The sequence below is a fragment of the Anarhichas minor genome, unplaced genomic scaffold, assembly GCF_050575085.1.
Source record: "Anarhichas minor isolate MPS153535 unplaced genomic scaffold, ASM5057508v1 ptg000080l, whole genome shotgun sequence".
Classification (NCBI taxonomy): domain Eukaryota; kingdom Metazoa; phylum Chordata; class Actinopteri; order Perciformes; family Anarhichadidae; genus Anarhichas; species Anarhichas minor.
The window spans coordinates 1275125-1295106 of record NW_027466526.1 but is presented as its reverse complement, the minus strand read 5'-3'; the positions used below and the strand labels follow the sequence as shown (position 1 = coordinate 1295106).

At 43.6% G+C, this 19982-nt stretch overlaps 2 protein-coding genes across 6 annotated transcripts in view; both read left to right on the top strand.

The window, feature by feature from the left end:
- The window catches only part of LOC142938196 (protein MTSS 1-like), a 49860-nt gene extending 38263 nt beyond the window's left edge, over positions 1 to 11597 (top strand). For 2 of the 5 annotated variants that reach the window (XM_076081451.1, XM_076081450.1), the window contains 10 exons: positions 1357 to 1514; positions 1674 to 1781; positions 1948 to 2045; positions 3570 to 3699; positions 5279 to 5392; positions 5676 to 5936; positions 6173 to 6370; positions 6852 to 7011; positions 7119 to 7376; positions 7679 to 11597. In XM_076081451.1, the coding sequence (XP_075937566.1) occupies positions 1357 to 1514; positions 1674 to 1781; positions 1948 to 2045; positions 3570 to 3699; positions 5279 to 5392; positions 5676 to 5936; positions 6173 to 6370; positions 6852 to 7011; positions 7119 to 7376; positions 7679 to 8235 (2042 nt within the window). In that variant the 3' untranslated portion in view covers positions 8236 to 11597. Of the gene's footprint in view, positions 1 to 1356; positions 1515 to 1673; positions 1782 to 1947; positions 2046 to 3434; positions 3700 to 5278; positions 5393 to 5675; positions 5937 to 6172; positions 6371 to 6851; positions 7012 to 7118; positions 7377 to 7678 lie in introns of all 5 variants that reach the window. The other 3 variants (XM_076081448.1, XM_076081447.1, XM_076081449.1) reach the window with 2 other exon arrangements.
- Positions 11598 to 12778: 1181 nt separating this feature from the next.
- Positions 12779 to 19982, top strand: part of LOC142938199 (transmembrane protein 65-like) — a 29202-nt gene continuing 21998 nt past the window's right edge. Inside the window, exons 1-2 of the mRNA XM_076081453.1 lie at positions 12779 to 13050; positions 13369 to 13694. Coding sequence (XP_075937568.1) covers positions 13409 to 13694 — 286 coding nt within the window. The 5' untranslated portion in view covers positions 12779 to 13050; positions 13369 to 13408. The remainder of the gene's footprint in view (positions 13051 to 13368; positions 13695 to 19982) is intronic.

Below are 19982 nucleotides of genomic sequence, written 5' to 3'. Positions count from 1 at the left end.
CATAATGACAGTAAATGTTTCCATTTGGACGCGTTTCCATCAACTTAGTGTTTGTGTCTGCGCTTGAAGTCGACGTTAATTGTCATTTTCATTGTGGTGTAGTGGACTGATGGAGAGATAAAGTTGTGGAAAGCTTACCACATGCTGTATATCATACATAATGAATAAACTGCACGGACACGTCGGAGAAGAAAGAGCACACAGCTTGTGTTTTACATTTCAGGTGAAGGTGATTTGACTGTGTAACTCTATCAGCGTTTCTTTACTACGGATTTGCATGATAGAGAGCCGCAGGACAAGTGTCGACAAAAGACGCCAGTTTGTTATCTTTGCCCAGATGCAACAGCAGACAGACAGACCGGGCCGCATAGTTGTTCACTGTGGGTTAACCTTGACGTATCAAAGTCAAGACTGTGTGTGTGTGTGTGTGTGTGCGTGCGTTTGTGTGTAAGTTCAAGTGGTTAGATAATGCCTTTGAGGTCCCCCGTATGTAATCTTGGGCAGTCGCCAGCCGTCCTGCCTCCTTACAGAACTCAAGAGGGCTTGATTCTGCTTCAGGCTATCCGCTCTTAAAATCGTGCACGCAACCATAGACACACACACACACACACACACCTACAGTACAAACACGACACGCAGCACAAAGACGCACACGGTGCTTAACAACAGAATCACCTTGGGACTGTAGACGAAGACCTTCCTGGATTTACATATTCATACACACACATAGACGGCACAAGGACCAGATGGTCGTGGAGGCACCTTGCACGCCCGTCATTCGTGAAAGCACAGACAGATTCTCTTTACCCTTTGACAAAGAGTAACAGAGATAAAAAAGTTCTCCCTTTTTGGCTGTCTCGACATACTGGCTTGAAGTTGAAGACAAGCAACAGATTAGTCTAAAGTAGATAACAAGAGACGGGAAACACTCCATGGCAAGAGTGGCCCTTCACGTGGAGGTGATAGCCAAAAAGTAGTGTTGACATTCAAATAGTAGCACTGAAGATAGCAGCGTCCACAGTGTAAAGATTAACATGTAGAGCAGTAGTAACAGTCTGAGCCAACACTAGAGAGTGATGAAAACACCAAATGTTCTTTCATTGCTACGTGATCATATCGCTTGTGATCTTTCATGCATGTTACAGTATAAATCTATTCTTTGTAGTGTTTGTGTGGTGAAGGAAGTTTAAGGGAGACTATGGTTCCTCTGGTTTAGTGGTAAAATGTATCTGTGTCTTGATTTTTAAACATTGTGAAATAGTAAATGGACCAATCGGGTGTTTCCTGTGAGTTGGTGACTTTATTATACCCGTAGTAACGTGTATATTCTCTTTGTGTGTCCATTTTGTTTCAAAGGTCGTGGTGATATCCAGCCCCAGTTGGACAGTGCCATGCAGGATGTCAGCGATAAATACATTCTGCTGGAGGAGACGGAGAAACAGGCCCTGAGGAAAGCTCTTATAGAGGACAGACAGAGGTTCTGCTGTTTCGTAGCCATGCTGCGGCCTGTAGTGGTGAGTACAGTGGGGCAGAGAGAGAGAGAACTCGGCCTCCAGAAAGCACTCAGAGAACAAAAACAGACCTTTTTTTTTTAAACAACCGCTGCTTTCAAAAGAGGACTTATTTTTCCTAGAACGAGAGCTCATTCTGCCACTCTGCTCTCTTTCTGTTAGGATGAGGAGATTTCTATGTTGGGAGAGGTCACCCATCTCCAGGCGATCTCTGATGACCTCAAAGCCCTGACTTCTGACCCACACAAGCTTCCCCCTGCTAGTGAACAGGTGAGGGGAAATACCAGAGATGAAACCGTCCTCGGTTAAACAAAGCGTACCCTTTTGGTCCTGTATGACTTATCATTGGTTAACTTTCTGGGATTAAATGTAGCTGTGTTTAGAGCTGTTCCTCTTCACAAGTATGACGTGTGACTAACATGTCCCTTCCTCTCAGGTGATCATGGACCTTAAAGGCTCAGACTATGGTTGGTCATATCAAACGCCACCCTCATCCCCCAGCACCACTATGTCCCGGAAGTCTAGCATGTGCAGGTAGGCTCCTACAGCCAATCACAAGACTCATAACCGTGAATATCGTCTTTCAAGTACACATTTACCCACTTTACCCATACGAGTTGTTTTGAGGAGATGAACCAGCATACAATGTATTATTAGGTCATGTTGGAGATTATATGATAGCATGACATGTATACACACATAGGATCTACTGAAATCTGCAAATCTGTCCTGTAGACCCTCTCAAAGGGTATGGAGACCGCCTACATCAGTGTAATACAGTCAGGAATAAGGACATGAAGAAGAGCTTTTGTGTTGTCCAATCTCTGTCTGCCACCCAGTGGTCAATGTGGAGTAGTTTGCGACTTTATCCTAGTTTCATTGTATCGCTGCTTCATCTCCTCTTTGTTAGTGATAGTTGTTCATTAAGTCACTCCACTGAAATCAGTGGACCTACTTTGTCAAAGTAAAGACGCACAGATAAATAAATTAAAAAACTAAGGATGGAAGGTTAGAGAACTTTAACAGAATAGACAAAAAGCCTACTTTTGTTGAGTAGCTGTTCAGACCTCGTCTGCTACCGTCTGTCCTCCCTGCTTTGTGTTTGTCTCCCAATGATTTTTTTTCCTGAACTGTTCTGCTCTAAAGAAAGAAATATAATGTTAAGCTCCGGTTGTGTATTGCTTTGCATTTGTCAATTTTGGGCTTGCTGGATTTCTGTGAATGAGTGGAAACTTAGATTACTTGTTATGTCATGATGGGAGTGCTTCAAGGCCTTCCAGGTTCTCACAACATGTTGAACCCGCTACAGAGGATGTATTTAATACACCACAGGCCCTTTTCTTTTCTTGATCCTTAGATGGGGGATTTTTGAATTCACAAATCATCATGACACAGCCGCTTTTATGATTTTTGATGCTTTGCAATTAATAATTGTTTGTACATGATTTGGTACATATTGTATGTATTTTTTTACAATACACATTTTGCAATATACCATTTTTATATCCGCTTCAGATATTCAAATAGTTACTTCACACAGTAATTATACCCAGTGTTTATGCTGTTTTTGCTTTTCATGGGTGCGCTGGTGATTATTCTCAAAGGCATGAAATCCTGTGGTTTCCTGTAATTATTGTCATTATGGTTTCACGCCTCTTATGTTGGTTTGTTGTTTTGACTGGATTGGCCTCGGTCACTGCCTGCTGCATCTTGGTGTGCTGTGTTAATTGTTTCCCACCCTGTCTCTCCCCAACCCCCTGCTTTCATTCCCTCTCTTTTTTATTTCTTTTATCTTTCTTATTCAACCTTCCTTCTTCAATCCATGTCTTTGGGTGCACTTGATTCTCTCCACCCCGCCTGTCACCGCCAAACTTCTCCTTCTCTGGTCCTCCCCTCAACCATCACTCCCTTCCCCTTTCACAGTAGTCTGAACAGCGTTAACAGTAGTGACTCCCGGGGATCCAGTGGCTCTCACTCTCATTCTCCTTCCTCCTCTTCTTCCTCCTCTTCCTCACACCACCTCTTCCACCACCATCACCCCCGCCAACGGTACTGTAGCTCCACGCTACCCCAGCAAGCCCCGGCCCGGCTCTCTAGCATCTCCTCCCACGACTCGGGCTTCATTTCTTCATCACACGACCAATACACATCGTCCAAATCCTCCTTGCCCATGGCAGCTGAAACAAAGGTAAGAAAAACCCCTCGGCTACCCACACTTTCCCATCATTTTGCCTTTTAAGTACATTCACGTGGTTGAGACTATAAAACCAAATATGCCCTATGATTTTCCAGTCATTGTAGTAAGAGACAGAGAGAGAACCCCAAACCAGCAATCCACTCTTTTCTCACACGTCTTCCTAGCCACTATGAGAGGCTGTTAGCTGGCAGCAGGAAGTGTATGCGATCATGGTGAAGTCATTTTACTGCTGTTATTATAGCATAAATGCCCAGGAAATTAGTCGGCCTCCATTCTATCCCAGGGCAAAACAGGTCAGCCCCATCCTGCTATTAAAGAGCTGACTGCTGTGACAGATTGTGGTTTGGCTCGAGCATGCTGTGTGTTGTATTTTCATTAAATGTATCACAGTAAAATACCATGTTACAGTGTCAACAGTATATTTTAAAGGCACCAAGAGTGCGTCTCCATCAGCAGGTCTCCTGTCAGTTTTATCCAACCATCTGACACACGGTTTCAGATAATCATCAATGTGGTCGTCCAGAGGATTATCTGCTTGGGGTTTGTGGTTTGAGATCAACCATGAGACATTTTTATTTTTTGCATGCCAGCGACCAGAGTTCCCCCGTCCAGAACACATTGGTGTAGTTAGACTCCAAGATTTTATGATGCAGTGAAGGTGGTTTGGCAAGTCCATACCCGACCCATTTGCAGTACAGTCCTAGGAATCAGCCCTCTTGTTGCCTCACTCTTGGTGCAGTTACAGTAGTTTGTTTGAAAGAGAGCAGTCTCATGGCCAAACAGGGTTTACATGGGCTTACTCCTTAACCAAGGGCCAATAAGGCTGGGCCACTTAATGTGGATATCTTTAATGTCCCTCTATTTTCAACACCCACTTCTATGGAGGGTGTAGTTCTGAAACTGGCCCAAACTCCTTCTCCTTCTCTGGAAGGCAGCATGCAAAAGATGATTTCCCTATAGGCATATTATGGAAAGCACAATGAGTAGGATTTTCCTAAAAAACATCGGGCATCCAGGAGGTTAAAATGGCAGACAGCTCTGAAAATAACGCATATCTAGCGGGGGGGAAATGCCAAGCAGACAAAGTTCACTCCAGAACGAGGCTTTCACCCGCTGGCGAGCAGCGTAACCCTCTTTGAGCCGGGGGAGAAGGGGCCAACTTTGAAGTTGTGTTTGCAAACCGCAAACCGACAAATCCTACTCATTGTGCCTTTAAGGGTAATAAAATAACCAGGGCTAATAGATGTCCCACATGTTGAGTTTGTGGGGATACTTTCAATGTCTTAAAGAAGAAGAACTGTGCCTGTGCTTCCCATAACAAAGCTGCAACACTGCTGATGATGTCCATGCAATTAAATCTGGTACGACTCCCAGTGCGCCCTCCTCTACAGCCGTCACTTGGCTGTACTCCTCACTAACTGCTGAGAACTGTGGAAAGTTGCCTCTGCTCTCTAACAAACTGCTTCTCTCTGCTTGTCTCTGTCTACCTGCTGACATGTCTGTCTCCCCCCTCCTCCCCCTCCCCCTCTGGTCTCGTCCCTCTGCCTGCTTGCTGCTCTCGCTGTCCCAGCCATGTCCCAGGTCCAGTTCCTCTGAGGTGTCAGAAACTGGGCAGCTCCACAGTGACTGCAGCTCCCCCTCTCCTCTAGCTGCTGCTAGTGCACCTCAGCACGCTACTGACAAGGTGAAACACACTCATCCACCATAAACCTCACTCCTCTTTCACATGAATGTGTGGTACCAGCATTACACGCCCCCAGCTTCATCACACTAAACTTCAAACCCGGCTGTACGTTGCATCAACTTTATCATTTATTATTGATGTTGATGTTCCTTTGTATGATTTCTCCCCAGTTATGTGGTGTGTTTTTGTTTTTATCATTTCAATAATTTATCCCATTTTGTGTTTGTTCTGTTTGGTCTGTTTCTGTTATCATCCCTCCTCCCACCAACGCGCACACATCCAGTTGTCCAATGGCTTTGACCACTACAGTCCGGCCAATTCCTCTTACATGCATACCAACGGGGGGAGTTTGGGGTCAGGGTCAGGCACTGCCTTTCCCTTCTTCCCTCCTTCCTCCTCATCCTACACCACCACCACCACCTCCTCCTCCTCGTGCCCCACTCGTTCATGGTCACGTCCTCCCTCGGCCTTGCTGCCAGACCAACCTCACAACGGCCCGTTGGGCTCCCCCATGGTGCCTTCATCACGAGTCCCCAGCTGGAAGGTTTGTTCATCACCTCAGTCTTGATGTTCGACTTGTTCCCATCCTCCTTTTGTTCAACATGCAAGCCTTGCTCATTTTGTTTTACTGTTGTTGTTGTTCATCAGTCTGCTTCTTTTATACTTTGGATTAAATCTGCAGCTGAAAATACAGTATGTGAGAAAGATTTCTAGGTGTTCATCAAATGCACATCAGAGAAATGTGAAATACAATGAACACTGACATGTCTTTCTTTCCAGGACTGGGCCAAGCCAGGCCCTTATGACCAGCCCATGGTCAACACTCTGAGGAGGAAGAAAGACAAGGAGACCCCAGCTGTAGTGGACAGTAATGGTAGCAGCCGTTCCTCAGGCCCGGCCTCAGCGCCAGCTCTGGCTGCACTACAAACATCGTCATCAGTGGAGGAGAAGAACAGAACTTTGGCTGCACCGCTCAAGGTCAGTTGTAGTCCCTGTCTCATTCAAATACAGCCTGCCTTCATTAAGCCAATCGCGCTTTCTGCCAGGTATTTATTATTGTTATTATATATTGCTGGTTTATGTTGTTAGATGGAAAGGAGCTCCTTATGATTTCAGACAGTCTGTTGAGTCTTTGTGCTTGAAAACATTAGTGTTTTTCTGTAAACTATCTCAATAGTTCAGCGCTTCAGTTACCTCTTCTTCTGCCAATACTGAGAGAAGCACATTAACATAGTTCAGTCTACATTTAATGCTGTCTGTGTTGCTTAGGTTTCCGACCTCACATTCAACTTCCAGCAGCCTGATGTTTTTGCAGTCATTGCATTTAGAGCATGTGACTGAGCCTCCCACTATTTACTGCTCCCTTTTAATGACTTTAATGAATTGCGCCTGGCTGCATCCAAACAGCGAGACTCTCAGGCCCTACCAAATGTGTTTTTTCATTTGGTCTTTGCTCCAGGCTGGTGATATTGAGGCTCATGAGGAATTGGCTCTGGCCTTATCCAGAGGTCTGGAGCTGGACACCCAGAGGTCCAGTAGGGACTCCATCCAGTGTTCCAGTGGCTACAGCACGCAGACCAACACACCCTGCTGCTCTGAAGACACAATACCTTCACAAGGTAACACTCTTGAATCAAGAATCGGATGGTTTAACAATGTTTAAGTACGCTGCTAAACACTATCTTGTATCAGTTCAATGGTTAACATCTCTGTTTGTTCTTTCTAGTATCAGACTATGACTATTTCTCAATGGCCGGGGATCAGGAGTCTGAGCAGCAGCATTCTGACTTTGACAAGTCCTCCACCATCCCCAGAAACAGTGACATCAGTCAGTCCTACAGACTCATGTTCCAGAGCAAACGGCCGGCCTCCACAGCCGGCCTGCCCAGCACACAGACTCCTTACCATGGACAGGGGGCCTACTCTGCAGGGCCCTATCCCCCCACACCTGTCCACACTGGGGCTTATCCTTCAGCCCTTACAGGTACAGAGGCACTGATAGTGCCACATTTGGATGTGTACAATCTTTCCATTTTCACTTTGTTTACGTTGTACGTTTGTACGGTGTCGTGTTGGTTTATGACAACAACTCCCTTTGAGACACATTTACTAAATGTAATACTTCATCAGAAGAGTAGTTCAGGTCTCTCTTCATGTCCTTCATTGTCTTCTTCTTATTGTTAACAAATCACAAAGGCTGCTGTATAATATACTGAAATGCACTTAAATATGATTTAAATGCATTTTTGTAATTGTTAAATTCTCATTTGTGTTCCATCATTGCAGGAACATGTCCAGGTCAGGGATTTTTTTCTGGATCCAGCTCCTATAATGCCTGTGGCTCGTATTCTACAGGCCACGGTCCTGTCATTGTCACCCCGGGGGTCGCCACAATCCGACGCACCCCCTCTTCAAAACCCTCCTCCCGCCGGTCAGGCTCAGCTGTGGGCACAGGCCCCATTCCTATTCGTACGCCTGTCGTCCCAGTAAAAATCCCTACAGTACCCAATATGACTGGAGCAGTAAATGGGAGCAAGAGTGTAGAGGCGGTGGGAAGAGGAAGAGGAGGAGGAAGAGGAGAAGAAAGCCCAGATTCTGTAACATTTGCAGGAAGGGAGGATGCTGGCACGCTGCCTGTGATGTCCTGGAGTGGTCAGGCTACAACCAATCCTCCCAATGTACCCCTGCACAACCAGCAGCGCCTACACAGTGAGATAGGGCAGCAAGGAGGAGGTGAGGAGGCAGGAGAAGAGTTGGAAGGTAACATGCTGGTGGCCATCCGCAAGGGGGTCAAGCTCAAGAGAACCCTCACCAACGACCGCTCCGCACCACGCATCCCGTGATGACGCGACACAAAAACACATGTGAGCTCCGGCTCTCGCTTCGTTGCGTTTGTAAATGAGGTCAAAGGCTTTTGGAAAAAAAAGAAAAGAAAAAAAAGTACAGAATCAAAAGGCTTCTTTTGCTAGTATGAGAAATGTATTACACCTGTTTCTCATTCTGTAAATGTTCACCTGTGAGAGTCCCTCACTGCAGAAGCCATCTTTGATTCAATATGGAAAATACATAGATATGCTAATGTTCCGCTTCACGGGTTCTGAATTGGCCTATGATGCCTCAGAAATAATGTAAAGCCAAGTTTGTTAAAATACTGGTTTTGACCTAAAGTGGGACACAGGCCCACTTGGGGTAAGTCGAGTAATTATACGAGTACAAAGATAAGACCTAAGAAATGAGGTTGAATAAAGGTTGTTGGCCTAAGCACTAAAATAGTTTTTGCATATCCGAGCCCACAGCTGTCTAATGCCAGAGTCAAACATGAGGATGTTTTTATGTTAATAAATCACAAGAGAAGGACAGAGCAGCATTACACCACAGTATGTTCATTTCTTTAAGACGACAGCAGAGACGTATTTTACACACATGCAGCCAGTATTCTTCCTGAAGCAGAGGGTTGGACAAGGACAATGTGTCCGCCTCTTCTCGGTGTAAAAAGGACACTGTGTGTGAACGAACTCTCATTGTTTTGGGAGCACTTCACCATCGTGGGACAAATGATCCTTCTAACTGCGTCCATTTGACATCTCCTGGATTGCATCGTCTGCGTCCGTGGAGGGGACGCCCCGATGGCTGTAGGAAGGCGCTGTGTTGTCATCCACTCACTGTTCAAATGCTTCATACTTGAGATATCCACAGAGCCGACACGGACAGAGGTGTGGGCGATGGAGAGCTCCTCGAGACGCTAAAGTGAACTTCCAAGTCAAAGTGGGAGGAGACTACAGTGTGACTAAAGCGTCACATGGTTGATGCCGTGACATTAACAGCTACTACGAGTTGCGTCCTGTTTGAGTTGTTTTAGTATTCACATGATTTGTAAATACTTTTGCATGTCTCTGTTGCTAATGTTGGTGCTTCTTACTGTGTATTTCCTTCTGCTTCTCCACAGTGGCACAATCATTAAGTTTCACATCTTTAAACAGGATAGTTATTCATTTCATATAATGATCATCAAACCTCGTTACCTTTGGGCAGGAATTCATTTTATTTTCATCATTTTTTCCAGTAAGAATCATTTAATCTGCATTATCTACATGCTGAGCTTTGTAGAACTCCTCAGTGGTTCGTGTTTATATATTAGCCCATATATATATATATATATATATATATATATATTTTAGCCCCTTGTTTTTTGTAGCATTTATTAGCCATATTACTACCCACTGCACATTGATTGCTCATAACATTACTAATAAATGTCAAAGTACAGATGTGCCATGTCAAAACTCAACATTAAATCAAATTTATATATATTGTAAACTATTTTATCAGACTTTCTTTTTTTTTTTCAGGACAAATATTTTTTGATGTTTCTGAAGTTCTGAGTAGAAAGCTGTAATTGGTAACGCCACACCGGTTCTATCGCTCTGTCTGGTTGCTGTTGTATCAAACTCATTGTTGTCTGCTTTGAAACGCATGTAGCGTGCACGTGTCCTGTTGATTAATTAGGTTTTTACTTTTGCATCCGTCAACTCCAATTCTAGTGTTTGGATTTGTCACAGGAGCAACAAAGGTGGCAAGTACATACGTGTGGATTTTGTTACACTTAAAACTCGGCGATCACACCGATGTGGAACTTAAGAAGTCCATCACCATGGGTACAATAAGACGTTTGGGAGATGATGACTGCAGCGTTGTGAGACTATCGGCTGAAACCAGTTCGTATCTCCGAGTCATTGCCTGTATTTTCATTTGCATTTCAGTTCAAGCACTGTGAGACCATGGCTACTACAAGATGTGTGAAACTGTAAATGTTATTCAGCTTTACAGGTTAGTCCAAGAACTCACTTTTTTTATTTATTTTCTTCTGCTCAGTGTTGTTGTTTTTTCCTCAACCTATTTTTATACGTATATATAAACTATCGGAGTAATAGAGTTGTTTCCTCTGTCCATGCGTGTACTATCTGATGATGTGTTGTTTCATCAGTGAAATGTTTATGACCGCCCTGCTACGATTCATTGACGTCCCATATTTCACACACGCGTAATTGCACTTCATTTTGATAATAGCGTAAATGCTGGCTGGTTTAAAAATGAGCAGTAGCTACAACAAAGTGTGTTCCTCTTGAAACATGATTTAAAGAAAGGTTTTGGTTGTATAATGGTGAAGCCTGCATCAGTATTATGGGTTGACATGTTCGGGACGAACGGTATTTGCATGATTGAGGGCTGATTCCAGACCAGTTTCAGTTAAGTCAAGCATATCTTCAGAAGGAGTTTGCCTGAATCATCGTTTTCTAATTTTTAGAAATGAATATGTTTCTGCTTAACACATATTTTGGAGCGACTGAGCTGAGAGCAGACCGATAACAGCCCTGATATCAAGTGTTTGCTGGAACAGATGGTGACAAACGTTTAGCTGTTCCCTGAAAATGAGTTTAAAATGTTTGTACCTGTTATTTACAACTCATTTCAGGCAAAATGTTATTGAACTGATCATCTGGTCGGCATCAAATCTTATTAGGTTTAAACAAATGGCGCACTGTCCACAGTGTCTGGCCTGATCTGACCTGAAGTTTCCAAAGACATCTCGGCATGAAAATCCTTTCTATATTTTAAACAGGTTTCCTATGTGTTTAATGTAAACAAAGGTACAATAGCAGAAATGTCAGCAAAAGAGGTGATGATGAGGGCTGTAAAACAAGAAAGATCTCATCTCTGCCTGCATTAGAACCATAGTGTGAACAGGGAGATGCACCACAAACCACTTGCATACATGATGCCCCTCTACTGTCTGATTTCAACAGAGCAGAGATGATATTACTTCCTAGATGTTTCTGGAAACCCAGCTTCTGGAGATTGTTGATGTAAATATTTCTGTTTGTTTTTTGGCCGTCCAACCTGTCTAAAACGTATATTATCGACCTGTAACTTCCATATTTAAATTGCTAGCATAAATATATATTCTATCAGAGTTGCCAAAATCCAGTATATCCTATGATTAAGACGTTTATAGTTTGTGAGGGTTTAAAAGTACAATATTCCCTGGTTTCTAGTTTAGTTTTTAGCTTATTGTTATTCCCCCCCGAGGAGAGTTGACCTCTCTGTACAGTTCAACAGGCTATAATGCAGTTTGTTTCAGGAAGTAAAGGGTTGTTATTTTTTGTGTAATGACAGCTTTAGCAATATAATAAAAATATAAATTTTGCTTTGCCTCACTGACTTCTTGAATGTGCAAGTGTGCGACCTCTGTGTGGATCAAGGGTATCAAACACTAGACCACAACACCTCCCTCATATTTGCTATTCTTTCAGGCCTAAAACATCTTAAACCGATCAATTTCATCTCGGATATTCCTGAACTTTAAGATGAATAGTTGACAAAACACTCTCACTGCAACGTCCATTTATCAGCTGTCTAGGACTTTTCATCCGTTGTGACCTGAGAGTTGAGCTTGACAGTTCATTTCTAACCTTGAAAGCAGCAACTGAAAATCAATCGGGAGAATAGTTTTTTGCACATTGATCTCTCATGAAGTAACTGAATACATTGATCTGTGTGCCCGTTGTGTTGCTTGTGACGGAGCTCTACACCCACCCAGTCTGTAAACGGATAGGGTTTGTGAAATATTGTCATGTACAGGTTCAAAGTAACTGAAGAGTAGAATAACACGTTTTCAAAAGATAAACCTTCTCTACCTTCGATTAGGATGCAAACTGATGATGTGCTTGGTTCCGGCCACCAGGGGGCGCTGAACTCCTTTTAACACCCAACCCTGGTTTATAGCTTCTACTTGGACAATGCATCACTCCTCCCATCCTTAGAGGCCTGGAAACACTCGTCTAATAAATACAAGTACAGCCAAAAACAACCGATCTGCCACAGTCGCACAGAAGGCGAGAAACAAAGAATGCATCGGCTCATGAGTAAGACAAAAGGCTTTTTCCTCTTTTGCCTCGTGTGCAGGTTTCCTCCCTGACCCAAATATCTTCCACATGGTGTCATATTTTCCTCGGGTGTGGACTGTAGTCTGGGTGAATAGCTCAAATGCCCCACGTGTATAACAGCAGAGGGAGAGATGGGCACACACCCAACAGACAAGCAGTCCTCTCACCGAAAGAGCCGTCCGTCTGTTACATTCAGTACTGTATGAACACTATAATATGTCAGTGTCTGCTGATATCATCATAACAGACTCCATTTATCTCACCAACTTAAATTGTCAGCACCAAATCAGTATTTATTTGTGTGTTATGGCAGATGTGTTGTAGTATAACACGAGTACAGCTGACTGTTATTTACCGTCCTCATTCACCTCATCGACGTACGTCTGTCGGTGCCGTCAGAGTTACGCACAGAGGAAAGCGGCGCTGCTATTGGAACGTATTTTCGTGCGCGCTGGCCGCTGACGTGCCCTCCCATCCGCCTCACGCCATCCTGCCAACCAGAGGTTACACCAGCCGGGGATTTACGCTCGCAAATATGTGATTCCGTACAAATTGCAATCGGCCAGTTTGCTGTTTGAGGTTTCGTGCGAGACTGTTGAGACATTTTTCCCCCAGCTGGAAAATAGGAAACGCGCGTGCCAGAGCGGCTTCTGTGTTTTTAAGATTCTTTTTCTTGTGGAGGTTGTCGGACGGGACAGCGGAGCGTCGACCGAGGTGCGTCCGGATAAGACAAGTTTCAGTTGGATTTTCGGACTGCTGTCGCATCTTTTCCGAATTTGTTTTGTTTTCCAAACGGCTTGTGAGATGCTGTCGAGTCCTTCTGTTCTTAAATCATGTGTAATAGTTACTGTGAGGCCCGTTTTGCCCTTTGATAACCCCGAGCTGCCTCCACACTGGGGATGTGAAGGCTGTTATCGAGCCGTCGTTGCAGCGAATATTTGAAATGATGGCACAAATATTTCATAAAGCGGCTTGTCGTATGTGGTGGTAACTAGGCCTGCTGTACTGTCCTCCACTCTCTTTCTCCATCAGGTTCCCGGCGCATTGCTCTACCTTCCCCCCCATCCCAGCGATGCTGCCCTGCCTGCGGAGAGTCCTGCGGCCCGCCCTCTCTCTGAGAGCCGGGACCCAGTTGGCCACAGCCGGACTCGGCAGCCACCATCTACCCGCTTTAGCCTCTTCTTCGCGGTTCATGCTGGTGCAGCGGTGTAACCTGGGCACACACCCGCTGAAGGAGCCCGTGGAGCCCCTCGACTCGTCCCGGGGAGCCAAGGAGTTTATTTATACTCTCCATCCGTCTGAGCGTACCTGTCTGCTGCGAGAGCTGCACAAGTTCGAGTCCATAGCCATCGCTCAAGGTAAGTGATGTGCTACAGTACAGCGTGATCGATCCTAATACATGACAAATATATAAAATACTTCAGAAAATGCCTTATTGAAATCATTTAAAACTGATAATGTTTTTTGCATCATCAACTGCACGCCCTAGTTAAAACTATTGTCAACCTCTGGACACTAAATGCATTGACAAGCTATTGATTGTCAGGGTTAAATGTCAGTGTCATCACTATTGACGTAAGCTACAGTTTCAGGCTCCAGTATCAGGGGGACTGTAATGAGACTGTAATGAGATGGAGTAACATGTAGTGTAGTTAAGAGAATAGTGTTGATAGCATCACAGCTGTGATTTTAATATCCTGATGGGGAATGGAAGTCTAAAAAAGTTGGAAGAGTCTGGGTAAAGCCTATTTTTTTCGAAAACATCACACCGTAGTTCCACGGAGACGGACAGATAATCCCTGATCTCTGACCTCTGACCTCCCTGAGAGAAAGGAGAATCTATTGGCACGGATCAATACAGCGTGTCGCCATAACTTTAACTCTTTTTTTCCACACCAAGCATCACTCACACAGTATGTCAGTGGGGAGTAGACTACAGTGTCACTCAGTACCGAAGCCCAGGGTTGTGGCTTTCAGATGAATTATGCCGACACTCGGATGTTTAAAAACGGTATCAGATTATTTTTGGGGGGGTTTCATGAAACATAAGAATGAAATGATGAGACTAGAGGAGGAGCACGGAGGATGTCACACAGACGCAGAGAGAAAGAAGGAAGTGGGTCGATCGATACGGAGATAGAAGAGAATAGAGGGAGGGAAAGAGGAAAGACATGAGTGATGAGGAAGATGCTCTGCAGAACATGAGGTTCTCTCTGGTCCTGTGCTGCTCTGAGCTCATGTCATCTCAACCTAAAAATAGATTCTCGTAAATCTGTCCAATGACTTTAATTTGCATGCCTGCCAAATTGTTGGACATTGGATTTGAATGTGGAATGCACAACTCTGCAACTATTGCAAAATAAAATTAGAATTATATATCCTGGAAATGCATTTGTCAGTGAAAACATCGATATTGATATGAGAGCTCTAGAATTGCGGATAAAAGGGAAAAAAAGCACTGTTGCTTTATTCCTGTAGAACTTCTGGGGAGTAAGAGAAGCTTACAGTGGAGCCTTGTTTACTGTCGTGTCTCATGATGGACAAATGATTCCCATCTTGTGGGACACCCTGCAGGGTATAGCCTCAAATATCTCACGCATCAGAAGATTATAAATCACAATAATCCCGAGAGTCTCTCAATTCCACTGCACCAACAATTGGATTGTTCTTATTTTATGAATACTCTTCTTCCTGTTACTTGACTAAACTAACTGGACTATCGGTACCCTGTATACCAGGCTGCTTTAAGCCATTCAGCATCACACTGCTGAATGTTGACCATACTGTACATGCATCAGTTGCTATATGAATATGTCATGTGTGTACTGTTTCTTCTCAGTAGGTTACAGTTGTAATTTTGGCAGCGATAATAATGTTAAAAGTGGTGATTACAGAGATGGCCGTGAAGACAATAGCAATGATTGTTAAGCTTGGAGGGTTATATTGCTAAACAGATGAGCACTTCTGTTTTATTCACAGACCATGTTGTTTAGTGTTCACATCCTCAGTGATCATTATTGCTAATAACATTTGACCCTGTTCCATTCCAACTAGATAGTTTCCCCCTCATTGCACAGAGGAAATTACCTTATTTCGAAGAAAAGAAATACAGAAAGTTGCCCCCTTTCCTCATTCCCACTGTGTATCCGGACTCTGGGGAAATGACAGAGACAATTGTTGCCGGCCATCATTACGAGGCGTTTCAATAAGATTGTCCACGCCCGGCGCTACCTAATCGTACATTATTATTTTCCTGTCGGATGTGGATGATTGCATCCTGACCACATGCTGCGAGCCGTCCCTGTGCAATATCAACGCCGCGCAAACGGCGATAAATTCCACATGAGCATGACATTGTCGTGCAATATCGGAGAATATCATGCTTCTTTAAAAAGCAGACGGCGTGGCACGAAAATGGAGAGATGTTATGACATTTTTTGCTCGATTTTGAGCTTCCGTGAAATGCAAAAAAAGAGGCCTATACAGTAAGTGAGGTTTTTGTGTCAACCCCCGAACAGATCGACACACAACTTCATATTTTGTAGGATTCATAACCACCATAAATTCTCAACCACAGATGAGAGAATAGTGTTTGCCAGAGTACTGAGGTGACTATAGAGGACAGCTCCTTTCCTCTGTTCTCACCTGTGGGGCCTGCCTGGCTGGCGCTGCCTGACATCCTCACCTTCACGCTATAAAAACCCTCTGGGGTTGTCTTACCTCCTGTATGTGCCGGGCTGCAGACCAGCTGAATCAGTGATTGCTGGACCGGTCGACTCGCTCTCTCACTGACTTGCCAGCTGAGAGATTGATTTTTGTTAGACAGGCTCATCAACAGCCATCATGATTCTACCCAGAGGCTGCAGGGACAGCTGGAGCAAAGCCCTTATTCTCCTCATGTTTATATGCAGGTTTGCTGAATGGTGGGGAAAGTGGCTGTCTGCCTGAGCTTAAAGCTCCCTTACATATACTGTATCTTTGTACTGGGCAGTCCTCGGGTTAGTGGAAGTCCACGCTGTTTGAGGCATGTTTACTGAATGAATTCACCTTCTGGATTGTGCTCTTAGATTTAGGTTACACATGTTACGATACAAGAAGCCTGCCAGAACATTTAGTCAGTTTATTCAAATTTTTTTTTCCAGTTTGTTTTAGCAAACAGTTGTTTGCTTACACATCACTGGAGGGGATTTAAGGTCCATTCAGGAGGTTTGAAGAGCTCTTGTACAGGTAGAAATGCCTCGTTCTAAGAGAAACAGGAGGAGAGAAGGCAACAAAAGAAAGTCAGTTAGAAGACAGAGGTGAGGTGAGATGAAGGCAGAGATATTTAGAGGACTCGTTGTCATGAAGTCTCAGGAATGACACTGTCAGAGACCAGCTCAGTGATTGTTCCACGGGCCTTTACATGGAGCAGAAATATAAATATTTGAAATAACTAACCAGCTAATGCAGGGACTGGGATATTCATATCAAACAAAGAAAATATGAATTATTGAGTGAGGATACAGTAGATAATGCTCTAGTGATTCTCATTGTGAGTGTAAAATATTGATAGAGATATTGAATAGAAGGACCTCACTGTAACTGTGACGATCAGGATCTTATCTCCAGATTCCTTCAGTAAACCCTCAAATAAATCGTTTTCACTAAAATATATTTCTTTAGTGAACATACTAACCTCGTTATTTTCAACCCAGAGTAGGCATGGTTGAAATCAAGCATGATAATTCTGGTAAATAGAACTGCGATATATACCTTTGAACATTAGTTGAATTATTAGTTTGAATGATACGAGTTCCTGAAGGACAAACTTTATCAAGTAACCTATAAACCTGGTCACAAAAGCAATTTTTATTTTACATTATAACACATTTTAAGGCATAATCAATATGATACTTGACACTGTATAGTTCATAAACCGTGAAGAGGAGAAATAATCTACCAGGAGTAAGGATGATCTATACTGATGTTTTTGTGGGAATAGGAAAACATATTTCTCACAGACCTCTCACACCAGGAACATAGAGGAAGCTATTATTGCATATTAAAGTATCATGTTCAATTTACAAAAATACAGGAGTCCTCCTCCATCCTTAAAGAGAAACAAAGCAAAGGTTTTATGAATGACTGAATGAATGAGAGAGCAATCAGAGATCCTTCTGTTCCATCTGGCCCTCTGTGATCATCAGCTACTGAGTGACTCAGTGACATCCACTACACTAAAGCTTTCCTTCAGTCCTGCTGGTGGAGAAGAAAATGTGAGAGGAGACAAGATGGAAGCACTTACCCTGCATGGCTCATATTTTCTATGCTTACAGCATTGCTTTCGTGGTGCTTGGTGATAATATATTCCTCCTTGTTGAAAGGTGAAGCCGTGTCCTTTATGGGGACAAAGGAGAGCACCTTTTTATTCCTCCATTCTTCCTCAGCTCATGCAGTCTTATGCGAGTTGTATGTCTAATTCATATACGCTGCTGCATAATGGTAGTCCATGGTGACAGTTCACCTGCTGTGACCCACGCACAAACACAGGTGACTCTCTTCAGTCTGTTATAAATAAGAGTGGAGGCATCCGCATTGTCGAACATTTCCAAATTGCAGTGTCATGTCGCTGCCATCGTGCTTTTACTTGACTTTCTAAATAGCAGCAGTGATTCACGTTGAATTACTCGTGTTAGTAACATGCCAGATAGTCATTTCTATTGTGGACATTTGTCTGGTCATTTGTGTCCAGAAAACACAGTATTCATCACATAGACTGCAATAACGTGCTGTGTGTATTTTTTGATTGCAGTTTGCTGCCAACAACAGAGCTGCAGTCATTAATAACTAATCAGTGTCAGTGTGCCAAGGAGATGTCTGACTAAGCAGTTCTTCATTGGAGACGTCCCTAAACTGCAGTGGGTGCTAAACCCCAAAACATTAAGTGATACCCGTTGTTGCTGATGCTGGAAAAAAAAAAATAGGCAGTGTGATGTTGATGAGTGAAGTTTTCTCCTTTTACTTTTGTTGTGAACACACATGGACACGGGACACGGATACGTGGAAAGAAGAGAGTTTTTATCGTAACAGAGGATCTGGTGCCAGCGGGAAGGAATAGAGATGATGGCGTGAGCGGGAAATGTGGGAGAAGCGTGGAAAGCAGCTGTAGCTTTGAAGCTAGTTGATAGCTGGCTGGATGACAGACAGACACAGGAGAAACAGGGTAGTCATACGAAACACGATGAAGCAGAATCACTGGGAATATCTACTGAGCTGGCCTTGAAGTGTAGCTACCACTAAGGCTGAAACGACAATCTGGCGAGGAGTGGTTGAATGGCTGGGTAGATGTACTGCAAGCTGATGAGCAGATGACAGGCAGGTGTAGTGATGAGCTGAGCTGATGGTAGACAGGTGTGCTTTTGCCCTCTATATGCAACTGAGGGCTGAAGCGCTAACAAGATGCCTGTAGCTAGCTAAAAGCATTACATTTTAGCGTGTCAAAAGATTATCTTAGCACTACCAGAGGTGCAGGAGATGACTCAAATAATGACGGGACGAGTAAGTTGTTAGCGAGCTAATGCTATGCGTTAGCGAGCTACTGTAGCAACATAATACTGCATGGCTTTCTGATTTATCAACACAAATTGCATGCTGCACACGGAACTTGAGGCATGCTGAGATCCCCAAGTTTTTACATGTGTTTGATATTCAAGGTGGTGTTTGTTTTCGTGATCTTTTCCATTCAATCACGAGGTCATGATCTTGAGAGCGTAAAAGACAGTGATGGATCGTTTTCTGCTTTTTTCATGGCACAATATGACCTTTTAAAGGCAACACACCTTCACTTTTTTGTTACCTCCAAACTGTTGCCTCTTTCTTTTCTTTTTGCTGTATCACCTCCTCACTCGCTGTCTTTTTCCTCTTATCTGCTCTCATTCTGTCCCTCCCTTTCACACTTCCATGAGATGTACCAAAACACACTACACATCATACCTCCCAGTTTTCTCCTTGGTTTGTACCTGGGCCAATATCACAGTAGGTATTAAGGTTTGTATTCCTTTCAGGCCCTGCATTTACTGCTTGGTAGGTTTAGCTCAAGAAGATACTAAGTGGCTTACCTTGCTGCTGAATTGACTTCACTAGCTGCTTCCTTGACTGGCCTGTCTCAACGATATTGAAGTTGGATAGAAGGGATTTATAATAGCAGCGTGTTTACACATCCAGCAGTTACTGAGTCCAATATTCACTCTCCTAACAGCTTTTTGCCAAAATGTAACGCTCTACTTTATTTGTAGAATATTGTATTGTTCCAGTGTGGCAAGCACAATACAACATGTAGCTTACTAGCAGTATGGTAAACAATGGAGATAGACATGGCTGAAACCACATGGAAGTATTACTGCTTTATTCTGCATAACAATTGCAAATGTTATGCTCGAGCTGACAGATGCAGCTTCGTCTTGTAAAACTGTCCCTCAATAAGCAGCTTTCTCAATGGTTTGTGAGTCAGTATAGTTTTCCCTGCACTTGCTGATATGAACAGTAACATGCAGCATGCTGGATCATGCAAATGTAAAGTTGTCCCACACTAAGCAGAAGCAAAAAAAAAAAGGGAGTCGGGAAGATGTCTGTAAACACCTACGCAGCGGTTCTCATAAGCACGAATA